The 15,080-nt window shown below is 33.8% G+C and overlaps 1 protein-coding gene across 4 annotated transcripts in view; it reads left to right on the top strand.

Annotated features, from left to right (window-relative positions):
- Sec24b (SEC24 homolog B, COPII coat complex component) overlaps positions 1–15,080 on the top strand; it is a 94,321-nt gene that overhangs the window by 50,849 nt on the left and 28,392 nt on the right. For 2 of the 4 annotated variants that reach the window (XM_046459027.2, XM_046459029.2), the window contains 4 exons: positions 3,799–3,879; positions 7,049–7,284; positions 10,267–10,448; positions 13,637–13,739. In XM_046459027.2, coding sequence (XP_046314983.1) covers positions 3,799–3,879; positions 7,049–7,284; positions 10,267–10,448; positions 13,637–13,739 — 602 coding nt within the window. Of the gene's footprint in view, positions 1–3,798; positions 3,880–7,048; positions 7,285–10,263; positions 10,449–13,636; positions 13,740–15,080 lie in introns of all 4 variants that reach the window. The other 2 variants (XM_046459025.2, XM_046459028.2) reach the window with 1 other exon arrangement.

Below are 15,080 nucleotides of genomic sequence, written 5' to 3'. Positions count from 1 at the left end.
GTTTGTTAACCATCACTTCCATGTAATTCGTGAACATTTTTATCACCCCCAAATAGAAACTCTGTAACTGATAGCAGTCATTTCACATTCTACCCATCCTAGCACACAGCTCCAAGGAGCCTCTAATCTACTTTCTTTTTTTCTAGATTTGCCTGTTTTGAACATTTGATATAAATATTTCTTACATGCTTTGTTTTTTTGTTTGTTTTGTTTTTGTTTTTTGTTAATGGGCTTCCTTAGCATAATGTTTTAATTTTATGGAATGTATCTGTAATTCATTCCTTTTTATTGCTGAAAAATATTCCATTAGGTGTATGTATTATCTTTTATTAATCCATTCACGAATGATTAGATATTTAGGTCGTTTCTACTTTTTGACTATCATGAATAATGCCACTATTGAACATTTGTCAACAAAATTTTATGTAGGTTTATATTCTACTTCTCTTTCGAGTGGAATTTCTGAGTCATGTGGTAACTCCATATTTAACCTCTTGAGAAATTGCCAAACTGTCTCCCAAAGTGGCTGTACTATTTTTCAGTTGTACTATTTTTCAGTCTCTCCGCATCCTTGCCAAAACTTGCTGTTTACCAGTCTGTTTGGTTATAACTATCCTGGTGGATATGAGGTATTATCTCAGTGTTTTAATTTTCATTTCCCTAATGACTAGGGATGTTGAACATCTTTTCAGGTGCTTATTGTCTTTTTGTTTATCTTCTTTTCAGAAATATCTTTGGATATTTGTCTTTTGTTGAGACATGAGTGTATATATGTGTGTGTGTGTGTGTGTGTGTATACGTTTTTTTTTTTTTCCCTAGATACCAGACCCGTGTTAGATAAATAATTGCAAATATTTCCTTCCATTCTGTGGGTTGTCTTTTCTTTTCTTTTCTTGTACCAAGGCTTGAACCCAGGGGTGCTTAACCACTGAGCCACATTCATACCCTTCTAAATATTTTATTTAGAGACATGGTCTCTCTGAGTTGCTTAGGGCCTCACTAAGTTGCTGAGGTTGGTTTTGAACTGGTGATCTTCCTGTCTTGGCCTCCTGAGCTGCTGTATTACAGGCATGCGTTGCCATGCCTGGAGGTTGTCTCTTGGTAGCTTTTAGAGCTCCACTATTTTAAAAATTTTTGTTGAGATTCAGTTTATCAATTTTTCTCTTTTGTTGCTTTTTCCTTTGAAGTCATATTTAAGAATTCAATGCTTAAGCCAAAAATTATGAATATTTCTATATTATAAGAGTTTTATAGATTTATGGTTTTAGCACTTACATTTACTCTGCAATTCATGTTGAATTAATCCTAGTATAAGGTATAAAGAAGGAGTCTAGCTTCATTTTTCTGCAGTATTTGTTGAAAAGAAAATTTTTCTTTTTTGAAATGTTTGGTAAATTGTTTAGTCTTCGGTAAAATTTACATAACATAAAATTAATTATTTTAAAGTATATGATTCAGGGGAGCTGGGGTTGTGGCTCAGCGGTAGAGCACTTGCCTAGCATGTGTGAGGCACTGGGTTCAATCCTTGGCACCACATAAAAATAAATAAACAAAATAAAGGCATTGTGTCCATCTACAACTAAAAAAAAAATTTTTTTTAAGTATATAATTCGGTGGCATCTAGTGTATCTACAGTGTTGTGCATTCACCACATCTATCTAGTTCTAACTTTGTGAGTGTACTAAACCAGATTGAATGAAACATTTTCATTATCCAAAAGAAAACACTAAATAGTAATTCCCAGTTTCCCCTTCCCCTCAGGCCCTAACAGCCACCAATCAACTCTCTTGACTCTCTATATTTATCTATTCAGGATATTCATATAAAAGGAATCAGACAATATGTAGCCTTTTGTGTTTGGCTTCATTCACCAGCATGTTTTCAAGGTTCATTACATTGCATGAATGTATTAGTATTAGTATTCCGTTCCTTTTGTGAATGAATACTATCCCATTATGGAGATAACACCATGTTTTGTTTATTCATTCATCTGTTGATGACTACTTGGATTTTAATGTCTTGTTTTTTTTTTTTTTAATGCTATTACTACAAGACTGCCCCCCACCCAAGTACTGGGTGTTGTTGGGAAATTTACCACTGAACTATATCCATGTCCCCTTTTGTTTTATTTTGAGACAGGGTCTCACAAGGTTGACCAGACTGGCCTTGAACTTGCTATCCTCCTGCCTTAGCCTCCAGAGTAGATGGGATTACAGGCATTGTGAGATTTTTGACCTTATATGTTAGCATTTTTCTTTAGTTATAAATTCATAAATAGAATGAACAAAAAGGAAGAGCCATTCTTTCCATTCTTTATTAAGAAGAATAGCATACATATGCAACAGTTTTCTGTTTATGACAGAAAAACTTGGTAAATATGAGAGCCCTCCACTCATTACTTATTTTAGAGCTCTCATACTTTATAAGTGGCTTCATATATACTCTTTCACTTAAACCTTACAGGAACATTAAGAACACCAGGTAGGGCATTTTGAAAATCGTTCTCATTTTACAAACAACAGTGCTGATGATTGTAACTTACTCAAAGTTATACTGCAAATAAATGGCAGAATCTGATGGACCTGAACCTCTTTTCCTTTGTTCTTTTCTGAGAATAAAATGTTCCTACACTAATAACTTCAGCTATTATGCTGAAGTTAGATATATTATTTGATACATCTAATTCTCATGGCTATCCAAAGTTATTCAGTGAAAGATAATTATGCATATATATCACAGTTCAAAAATCAATCTAAAGCATAGTTTAAACCCCACTTGTAACATTTGTGCTTCAAGCCGAGGATAACCTCTATATCACAGAATTTTGTCACTTTGAAATAGACTTTGGTTTGTCTCAAATAACAAGATTTCTAATAAAAGAGAGCGGCCATATGAATTTTCTGTATTAGATATTCTGGTGTTTTGACTTAGAATAATTGTAAGTTCCCAATAAAATATTCGCTGAGTGAGTGAATGAAAGAAATACATTCTACTGTCCATGTGCCTGATCTCCAGATTTCATCATAAATTGCCATTCAACTTTCCTCCTCACCTTACAGGTTTTGAATAAATATAAACTATAAAAAATCTTGTTGTATAATTCTTATATTTATTAAAATTCCTTTCATTTATGTTATTAAATATGTCAGCTATTATTTACTCCCCATTCTGCAGATGAATAAATTGAGGCACAGAACAGCTTAGTAATACATAAGGAAGCAACACAAGCCAAACAGCTGTGCTGAGTTTTAAAAGTCATTAAAATTTAGCTATCTTAAAATATTGCAATACTAATAATATGCATTTAATAGCTTGAGATTTAGTGGACATAATCTTTAAGGTGTGGATATATTAATACTTCTGTCAACCTAAAATGTATTTTTGTGTATTTGACAACTTTTTAAAATATTTTTTAGTTGTAGATGGATACAATACCTTTATTTATTTTTTATGTGGTGCTGAGGATCAAACCCAGTGCCTCACACATGCAAGATACGCATTCTACCACTGAGCCACAACCCCAGCCCCCGTTTGACAACTTTTAATAGTTTAATGTCTGTTCTCTAAGTTACCTGTATTTACCTCAATTTTATATCTACTCAACAGCTTCATATTCTCCCTTCTTCACACATTTTTCTTATTAACAAACTTTATATGTTTTTAAACATCAATCATTTTACTTTTTTACTAGAGTCAGGAATTTTCCTAGTTTAACACAAATCTCTTTTTCAAAATTGCCAGTGACTGCTGTGAAAGTTTCATTTTCAACTTAGCAGGTGTTTTGATTTTTCCTTTCAGGTGTTGACAGCTCTTCTACCACAAGCAGTGCTTCTCCAATGCCCAACAGTTATGATGCCCTGGAAGGAGGCAGCTACCCGGGTAACTTGTTTTATGCTTGCTTGATGTTCATTTTTAGTCATCAACTATCAATTGCTCTCAGACATGATCATGTATTATACATATTTAGTAGATTCTATTTTTACCAGAGAAAAGGGACATTTTCCTGGCATTCATATGACAACTATGAAGATTATTTCTAGAAGACCCGAAGAAATTTATTACTGTTATTTTTTGTTAGCTTCCTTTTTCCAAAGATATTTAATAGTGTATAATTTTCAACCATATCTGGAAATAACTATTCATTACATAAGAATACATAAATAGTGGAAAGTATTAAAGGAACTAGTGAATTAACTTATAATTAATAGTCATTTTATTATTATATTTATACTATGGTTTTCCTTAGTCTCCTATCTCCTTTCTGACAACCTAACAAGCACCAGACCTTTTTCTTTCTCTCTCCCCCTCTCTCTCTTTGTTCCTAATGATTTCAAACTTCATGACTAACATATCAAGTAAGTCTGATATACATCTTTGTTTCTTATCACTTTGATTAATCTAGGACAGAGCATAACTGAAGTTGGAATGTTCTGTAATTCACACAGTACCCACTATTGTTATGGTAGGAATTAGTAGAAAACTTTAATCTCAGCTTAGTATAAAGTCCCTCATACTTCTTGAAGAATACCTGAATAAACTATTCAGTCCTTGTGGCTAGGGAATCAGTAGTTGTGTGTTTGTAAGAAGTTATAAACCACTCCAAGAGCAACCACTATTAACAAAAGTCATAGGGGAATTACTTCATTCACTAAAAGATGAATACTACAACTCTTTAGTATTTTGTGAGCTCTCAATTAACCTGAAGGGAAAAGTCCCTGTGGTATAGTTAAAACATCATGACCTTAGAGTCAGATATTGGTTTGTTTGTATTAATTCAATCAACAAATTCTAATCTTATAATGAATTGTGCTTTGACAGTATGTTAGTGATCTTGGACAAGTTTTCTAGCTATTTATACTGCACTAAAATGTGATAAATCTGTGAACACTAATAGTATCAAATGACTTGAAGTTTACTATATATCCAGTACTAGGATAGATCTTAGGAGTACAGAAATGTATGATGTATTATCCTTTCCTAAAAAAGGAGAGAATATTTAAACTTCGGTCTTCAAGACTCAATGTTTATTTCATATACTGATGATTGTTTTCATATTAAGGGATCCTTCTACCTCTGTTCCCATCATAAGCAGGTGATCTAAGGAATCTACACTGCATTGAAGTTATGACCCTTGAATAGTCAGGAAAAGATGATAGTAGAATGTTAAAGAATGCATCCTCAAAGTTAGAATCAACAAAGTGAATAGAAAGATGTGTTTCGTCAAGAAACTTTTTAAAAACAAATTAGGTTAGATGCTTTTCAGAATATGTTTTAGCAGAGTCTGATTGCTAATGGAGAGTACCATTTTTATTTGATAAAAATAAAATGATTACACATTACTGAGTTGACTTTAAAATAAGACTTCCAGTCAGTATACCAAAATGTTAATAATGGTTATATAGTAATTTTTTAAGAGTTTTTGTTGTTGTTATTTTTCCTGTGTATGATATTTAAATTATAAATAGTTTTATTCAAATTTGAGTTTTTGTTTTAAATTTTAATGAGGAAAAGAACACTCAGTAAACATTTTTTTTAATTTGGCATCTATTACATACCAGATATTGTTCTAGGAGCTGGACACTATTCTAGACACTCTCATTCTTTACTCATGGTTCACCTATGCAAATAACACAAACTTCTAGGAGATTGTGGAAATATGTCAGTCTTTCCATGAACATTATATAGAAATGGCAGGGTCAGATAAAAGACAACTTAGAAAAGAGTAGTAGATGCTCTTTGTTTTTTTTTTTTTTTTTTGCTTCTTAATCCTAATACTGCTAAGAGAATTAAAACAAAAAGATAGGATATATATATATATATATATATATATATATATATATATCTTATGTTTTATATATGTATATATAAAACATATACATGTTTGTATTATCTGGTAGAAGTACCAACTGAATGGCGAGGATGTGGGGAGAAAGGCACACTCATACATTGCTGGTGGGACTGCAAATTGGTGCAACCAATATGGAAAGCAGTATGGAGATTCCATGGAAAACTTGGAGTGGAGCCACCATTTGACCCAGCTATCCCACTTCTTGGTTTATACCCAAAAGACTTAAAAACAGCATACTATAATAACGTAGCCACATCAATGTTTATAGCAGCACGATTCACAATAGTAAAATTGTGGAACCAACCTAGATGCCCTTCAGTAGATGAATGGGTAAAGAAACCATGATATATATACACAGTGGAATATTATTCAGCATTAAAAGATAATAAAATTATGGCATTTGCAGGTAAATGGATGGAGTTGGAATATCATGCTAAGTGAAGTAAGCCAATCCCCCAAAACCCAATGCTGAATGTTTTCTCTAATAAGAGGATGCTAATCCATAATGGGGCTAGGGGAGTGGAGCATGGGAGGAATGGAGGAACTTTAGATAGGGCAAAGGGGAGAGAGGGGAAGGGAGAGGGCAGAGAGTAAGAAAGATGGAATGAGATGGACACCATTACCCAAAATACATGTATTAAGATACCAGAGACATGACAAATTGTGCTCTATATGTGTATTATGAATTGAAATGCATTCTGCTGTCATATATAACAAATTAGAATAAATAAATAAATTTTTAAAAAAGAAATACCAACTGAAAAACTTGGTGAAATTATTCAAAATATGGGATGGAACCATATGTAAAATGAGATTAGCAAAATATTGATAATGATTGAAGCTGGGTAATAGGCCTATAGACTTAACTTTGCTAATTAAATTTTTAAAAGTATACTTTAAGTTGCCTGCTCTATTAATAGGAAAATCATTTGTTTTTGGAATTTAATCTTAGAATTAAGGTTGAAGGATAAAAGGAAAGAAGAAAAGTAGGAGAGGCATTACAAAATTTAATTGATTTGGTATACAATTATCTGCCTTTGATTTAGTTTGATTTTCTTTGGTTCAGATTCTAATCTCTCTGTGTTTAAAATTTCTCATTGTAAAACATTCTGAAAAGAAAGGGGAAATGCCAAAGGTATGGCTCACCCAGGAATCAGGTCTTTATAGAGTCCTGATTTTCCCCTTTTTTGCCTTGGCTAGATGTGCATTCTTCCTCGGCCAGCAGCCCTGCTCCTGATCCAGCCCCTGAGCCTGATCCTGCTCCAGCTCCAGCGCCAGCACCAGCTCCTGCTGCTCCTCAGCCTTCAAAAATGGCTAAGCCTTTTGGCTATGGTTACCCAATTCTTCAGCCTGGTTATCAGAATGCTGCAGCACCACTTAATTCTGGAGTACATCCCAGTAGCCAAGGGTATTCTGGATTTCAGCAGTATCCTCAAGTATGTATATAATCTTCATGTACAGACATTGCATTTCTAAAATTTGTAAAACTTGTCACTTCTAATAAACCCCTGATGATCAAATTTTTAAAAAGGTTAAATCTAGATAAGGACATTCACTCTGATTTTTATTTTCTTGATTGTATCTTTAGTTTTCAGTCTGTAATACACAGGTGTTAATTTTATAGGCAGGGAATTAAAGTAAATGTTAAGTTTTTTGTTTTTTTTTTAATTCTATATTATTATGCTGGCATTCTCCATAGGAAATGACACAGGAGAATGTGGTTTAAAACTTACTCTAGTCTCTACCCTTCAGTTGAAGAACTCTTTATGGCATAGAACTGACCTGGTGAGAACCTTGGTGCAGGCACAAGCTCGTCAGTTCATGTGCTCATTGACTGCCGCCAGGACTGACTTTTCTGGAGCCACCTCTGGAAGATCATGTTATCTTAATCATATAAGAACAGTAGATATTTCACATTTATTGAGAGGAAATGACATATAGGGAAATGATTGAAATGATGTAAGCATTTCTACTTATAATAAACCATTGTTAGTAGATTAACCTTATAGAAATTTCATCTTATGGTGAACTAAGAATTAAACTTTGACATAGGAAAATCATTTGTTTTTGGAATTCAATCTTAGAATTAAGGTTGAAGGGTAAAAGGAAAGAAGAAAACTAGGAGAGGCATTGAAAAATTTTATTGATTTGGTATACAGTTATCTGCCTTTGGTTTTGTTAGGTTTTCTTTGGTTCATATGAAACACTGCATATTTCAGTCTCATCTGACTTGTACTGTACGTGAATTCCCATTTGGGATCATAATTTATTATTTATTTCTACACTTTAATGAGGAGAAAACCAAATTTAAAGAAAGGATTGGTTCTTAGAAATGTTGGGCAAGCAGATAAAACTTATTTTGTAAATGGTGTTCCATAATAGCCTTGGGCAAGACTCAGCAAACTATGACCACTGGGCCACATCTGACCTGCCCCCTATTTTTGTAATAACACTTTATTGGCATACAGCCATGCCCAGTCTTTTGTATAACTATCTATGATTGCTTTGGCGCCATAGTGAACAGAGCAGAGTAGTTGCACCCAAGATTGTGCCTTTCAAAGGTTTACAGTATTTACTGTCCAAGTACTATTAATCCATCTAAGATTTTATTTTGGTATATAATGTAAAGAATCAATCATTCCTTCCTACCCCATCCAAATGGTTATTCCTTAGTTCACTGTCATTTATTTGAAAATCTTCTCTTACTGATTGAATATCCCATCTTTATTTATCTCTTAAATGCTAAACTTGAATCCACTTTTGAGCTTTCCCTTATATACTGTTACTGACCCATGTGGTCTTTTTCCCTTTATCCTTTACAGCTCTATTGAAAACTTTTTTTTAATTATCCAGTTGTTTTTTTCCTTGACTTCAACAGCTTCAGTTACTTTCAACATTTTGCTAGACTTCTTTTCATCTATCTCCCCATTTCCTTTTCTTCCTAAGGACTTTGAAGCTCTTGGGGGAAGGTGGTCATTTTTGCATAACCACAATAACACTATCACAGCCAACAAAATTAATAACTTCTAAATGCCATTTAAAATTCAGTGCGTATTTAAATTTCCCTAGCTATTTTAAAAATACCTTTTCACACTTTGTTTATACAAATGAATATTTGTTTATTTTATTATTTGAACTTGTTTATGTGTCATGCTTTTCATTGTAATTTAAAACATTTCTATTCATGCCTTTGATCTAATGGGAAAACTGGGTCAGTTATCCTATAGAATGTCCCGTATTTTGAACTTGACTCATTGCTTCCTTGTATCATTTAACTTTTCCTCTGATCCATATTTCTGATATTTTTTAGAAGTTAAATCTAATAGTTTCATAATATTTAGGTTTATTACTTCATGTATTTATTCATTTACGTGAGAATATGATATATTTAATGATTTATGCCTCATAATGATATCTGGTTGTACCACTTGTAGTGCTAGGATTAATTAGAGCATCATTTGATGACCTCTTTATCACTGTATTACGCAGTTTATTACATTACGCTTTTACCTATTGGCTTTGTTATCTGTTGATATGTAGGTATTATCTATTCTAGGTGACCATTACCTGAATTATTTCAGGATGGGTGGTAAATAGTGACTTTCCTAAAATTATCATACAGTATGTATTAGCTGGAATTCTGAAGTATATTCACATAATGGAGCACTTGGTACCTGTATAGAGAAATGTGGGAGATCTCTAAATGTAGCCACAGAATTATTGCCAGGACTTTTTCTTGGATTAAAAAAATAGGGCCATAGTTGGAACAGTATATATTAATTTTATATTAATAAATATAAATAATGGCAGGATTAAATAAAAAATAATAATAAATAGTTAACTATAGGTAGAGAGGTTAAAAATGAAATAAAATATCTCTGGATACACTTGATTATGATGTTTTGGCATTAAAATTATATAAATATCTTTACTGAAACTTATTAAGTCAAGAAAGATTAAAAGCAGTTCTTAAAGATTAAAAACAACATTATCAAATCAGATACATTTGAGACACAGGAACAGAAAAATTAAGCAAAGCAAAACCCATTGAACACCATTGTATATTTCTATGGCATCATCTCAGTTTTTTAAAAGTGTTAATTGATAAAACTTGAAAACAAGTAAGCATTTATCCTGCCTGTCCATTTCAGCTGTATTCAGGGAAACCACATTCTTGATGTTGAATGGCATGTTTGCTGAAATATTGTTGTGAGACTTAACTTTGCTAATTAGATTTTTAAAAGTATACTTTAAGTTGCCTGCTCTATTAAGTCATTCTGCTGTTCTCAAGACAAATTTAAATTTTCTTACCTTCTTGATTTTTTCTTTTTGTTGAACTCCTATGTCTGGTATATGAAATTTGATTCACATTTGTTCTATTGTTCTTTTGTTTTGTTTTGATTTTGATCTTTCAGCAGTATCCTGGTGTCAACCAGCTGTCCTCTGGTCTAGGAGGGTTGAGTCTTCAGAGTTCTCCACAACCAGAAAGCCTGAGACCTATAAACCTCACTCAGGAGAGGAATGTTTTACCCATGACTCCTGTTTGGCCTCCTGTGCCTAACTTGAACTTAGAACTCAAAAAGCTAAACTGTAGCCCAGAGTAGGTATTCATTTCTTTTATAATCTTTCTTTATGTAATATACCTTAATGAAAACATTGTATGACTTTTAAAAATAGCTGAGCTGATGGCACATGCCTGTAATCTTACCTACTTGAGATTTTTTAAAAATTTTTTAAAAAATATGTATTTATTTTTTTTAGGTGTAGGTGGACACAACACAATGCCTTTATTTTTATGTGGTGCTGAGGATCGAACCCGGGTCCCGCCCACCCTAGGCTAACGCTCTACCTCTGAGCCACAATCCCAGCCCGCTACTTGAGATTTTGAGGCAGGAGGATCACAAGTTCCAGGCCAGCCTGAGTAAATTAGTAAGATCTTGTCTCAAAGTAAAATTTAAATAAAAGTAGGGGTAGGGATGTAGCTCAGTGGCAGAGGATCCTTGGGTTCAATCCCCAGTACTGAAAAAAAGGTAAAAGTAATATGGCATTAACTTCCTGACTGGAAGTTCATGTGGACTTTTTTATTTCACTTTGTATAGAAATAGATGTAAAATTTAGTTTAAATTATCTGAGTTATCTCTTCCTCTTCCCATCTCTGTCTTAAACCTATCCCTTTCCCCCATCATCTTATGTGAGGCAAATTATCTGTTTTTGAATGAAGGGTTTCAGTAATCCAAATGTAACTAGAGTTTTTCTTTTCTTAAATCTCTTTTTCACCACTGTTTGTCAGTACTAACTTCTGATATTTTTTAGTAAGTTGGAATCTTTAAAATTTTATTCCCTTCTTCAGGCTTAGCTTGAAAAGGAAACAGACCTCACTTGTGAAATCCCAAGAATAGATTAGATAAGGTTTATCTCTGATTTTTCTTTTCCTACTCGATATAGAATATGAAGACCATTAACCCCCAGGCTTATTGATCCAGCCTGAATTTAAACTTGAACTTCCTTCATCGAATGTTTCCTTAACTCCTAGAGAAGTTTAGCTGGCAGACTATACATGGCAGCCTCCAAGTCTTGGTGATTTGTCTGTGTGGATAGTCCAACTAGCTCCTGTCTTGGGGCCTCCCAGACCACCTCCTAGATCAGATGTTCTTGCTTCTGAGAATAGGTTATTCCTCTGGCCCATATCATTTGGGGGGTGGGGGCAGATCATTTTTAGAAGACATCCTCCTGCTCTGGATTTCTTCGCCTCACAAAGTAAGCTCTGATTCACAGAACATCATTGTCTTCTTCCTTGTATTTGGGTTAGGAAAATGAGTTCTCTCTTTTAGAACCATTATTTTCCTTTTCTTAAGGCAGTAGTTTCCAAGCATTGCAGGGGGGGAAAAAAAAACCTCCTTTTTCACCAAAGTCTTGTATAGAATTCAAATATTGAAAACAAAGTGAAATTTCTTCGAGGGTTTCCTCGCCTCTCATTCATACCTCATGCTATCACCAACATTAGTGACTAAAGCAGTGCTACAATCTATTCTATAAAAGCATAGGGCATCTTGGATTAGAGACTGACAACAGCTGCCCATCCTTTTGAGTGTAAGCTGCTATCATGGTGATTATGGCCTTGTATTATGAAAGGTTAGGCTTTTCTTAAGTAGATAAATAAAGTATGTATAAGAGATCCCATAGGTAGGGGAGTGGTGTATATGTTTCCTGCTTGGTTATGTGTGTGTGTGTGTGTGTGTGTGTGTTTTTAATATTTCTTATCAAAATAAGAACAAGTAATTGGTAGCACGGGCTTTAAAGTTGGACAAACTTAAGTTCTTACTGAGGTTCCACTAGTAAGTAGGTAGCTACAATACAGTACAACAACTTTTTTAACCTCTCAAAGTCTCAGTATTGTCAACTATAAAACAGGAATACAGGTTAAGTATATCTTATCCAAATACTTGTGGACCCAAGTATTTGCACAGACTTTACTGCTCGAGCGTCCCTAATCCAAAAATTAAATTCTTCAGTATCTGCAACTTTTTAAGCATCATCTTTATTCAAAGTTTCAAATTTTGGAGTATTTTAGAATTCATGTTTTTGGATTAAAAATCTTCAAACCTGTAATAACCTACATATTAAGATAAATCATCAATTCAATAAATATTTACTGAATACCAAGTTAATTAAGCACAAGTCACTGTTTCCATGTATTTGGGATAGAGTTGTAAATAAGCAAAGTTCTTGATCCTCATGGAATTAGAAAACTTACATTAGTGAAACACAGGGTTATGTGAGTGCTAGAGGGTACTTGTCTTAGCTGAGAAGTCTGTAATTAGGTTTTCACAAAGAGATAACATTTGAGTATAGGTCTGCATGGAGACAGCAAGCCACAGGACTTCTGGGAAGATTGTTCCAAGGTGTCCAACCAGCAAAGGAAGTCCTGAAGTGGGAATAAGCTTGGCATTTTTGGAGAACAGGGCTAAGCCTGGAGTAGATAGATCTCTCTACACAATGTTATCTGCTCTTCTTAAATACCTTTTCTGGTTTCCACTGCTACTTACTTCTTTGGCTGTTCCTTTATTGATTCTTTCTCTGTTAACTTTAACTTATAACTCACTAACTTATAAGCAATCATTCTGTGAAGGAAACAGCAGAAGGTAGAGGAAGTCCACAGCCAACCAAGGCAAGTCAGACTAATTGATAGCACTGAAGCTTAAGCCTGTCTCAGAGCAGAGAAAGAAGTTTTTGCTTCTGATATGGGGAATGAAGAGGCAAAGGAGTATTCAGAAACAGTGATAACTTTGATGAGTCCTGTAGTAAGAGTGACAGTCTAGTCAGGTGAAAGGGGGACAGTGAAGCAGGAACAGCATTGTTAGAGACAAAAGAAGTCTGGCTTTTCATTCATGTTTCCTGGAGCTTTTTGTTCATGTCCTACTGGCTAATATAATAGGCTCTTGTTTTTTTGTTTTTTTTTTCCTGAATGTGTTTTGCTTTGCCATCATGAAAATGTTGACTCCTTAATTTAGGTCTTTTGACATCTATTACATATATGCCTGTTTAAAGTAATCGGGACCTCCCTGCTTCATTTTAGTTTTTTGCTATACTGGGAATTGAACTCAGTGCCTCACATATGCTAGGCAAGTGCTATATCACCAAGTTATATCTCCAGAACACTGCTTTTAGTTATAATAACATGCTCAAATGATTTTCAGTTATGCCCTTAAATGTTTTTAATTATCCCATCTACTTCATCGTATTTTTTTCCTAACAGCTTATGTCCTCCATGTTGTTTGTTTTTTGCAGTTCATTTCGGTGTACTTTGACAAATATTCCACAGACTCAGGCTTTACTGAATAAAGCTAAGCTTCCCTTAGGATTGTTGTTACATCCCTTCAGAGACCTAACGGTAAAGTGACATATTTTAAAATATTTTGAGTAATGACAAGTGCTTATGTACAAGGTATTCAAATTTTGTATTTTCTCAAGAGTTTTCATCATTGTTTATTTGGAGTTCGAAATAATCATTTCTGCCAATTTAAGTCAACAAACATTTTCTGAGCAACTGCTTTGTATCATACCCTAAGCTAAGCCCTGATCACATCATTGACCTTACCCACATGAAGAAACAAATCGTTATATGTAGTACTATAAATACATGTAATTAATCAAATCTATGTGATGTTTTTATTGTGAATACAGTGTAAGAAGTGATTCCCTCTTTGTATAGTAAAGTTTTCTATAACTGATGGAAAGTCCCAAGTGTGTTTTGAAAGATTAGTCATTTTGGAAGTAAAAGGCAGATTAAATCTTATGAGTTCTTTATTAAAGTGATTTCCAGTTAGAGAAGAGAACTATATAATTGTTCCAAATTAAGCAAATAATGGGAAAATCTGAACACTTCAGGTTGTGTTGAGTTAAAATTTATGTGTTGTTTAAGTTTCTGCAGTCCATTTGGTTTAATGCATAGCTGGCTAGATTTTTACGTGTGCTTCAGGTATTTCATGCATATGTGTTGTATTTAAACTACATTTTTAAAACCTCAGAAAAAATATTAGCCCAGAGACATTTTATTTTTACTTCACAAATTGCATTTCTCCCTCACACTTTTTTACTACTATGATTTTCTACCCCTCCTATTGCTACAGATTTCTTTTTCTCTCGGTTAATTATCTGCCTATCTAATACTAGATGCTGGAGATACAAAGGTCACTCATCTTCCTTGTGGACCTTACTTTTCTTCTAGGATGTACAGAATGGATCAAAGTGAATAAAAAGTGAGATAATTCTATGTGATAAATACCTTGAATTTATTCATTCAGTAAATACTATTTAATCACCTATGATTACAACCTTTATCTCTAAGCCAAGACAGTCAATTTGCTATATCCATAGATAAGAGTAGTTCTCTAAATACAGATTCCACATATGATATCTTCTAGAAGTGCGTACACTAAAATATTAACGTAATATTCTCTAGTATATAGAATTATGGGTCATTTTTTTATTTTCTCACTTTCAGTTAATTGTATTTCCTGATTTTTTTTCACACCTGATCTGTAGCTACTTATGTAATAAAAATAGCGTATATGGGCTGAACGTGCTGGTACACAACTGTATAATCCCGACTACTTGGGAGACTGAGGCAGGAGGATCACGAGGTCAAGGCCAGCCACAGCAGCATAGTGAGAGACCCAGTCTCAAAATAAAAAATAAAAGGGCTGGGGATATAGCTCAGTGGTAGAGTACC

This window comes from Marmota monax, unplaced genomic scaffold (assembly GCF_021218885.2).
Source record: "Marmota monax isolate L192 unplaced genomic scaffold, Marmota_monax_Labrador192_F-V1.1 WCK01_AAM20220418_F8-fsc00002, whole genome shotgun sequence".
Classification (NCBI taxonomy): Eukaryota; Metazoa; Chordata; class Mammalia; order Rodentia; family Sciuridae; genus Marmota; species Marmota monax.
This window is presented reverse-complemented; position numbering and strand designations above follow the sequence as displayed.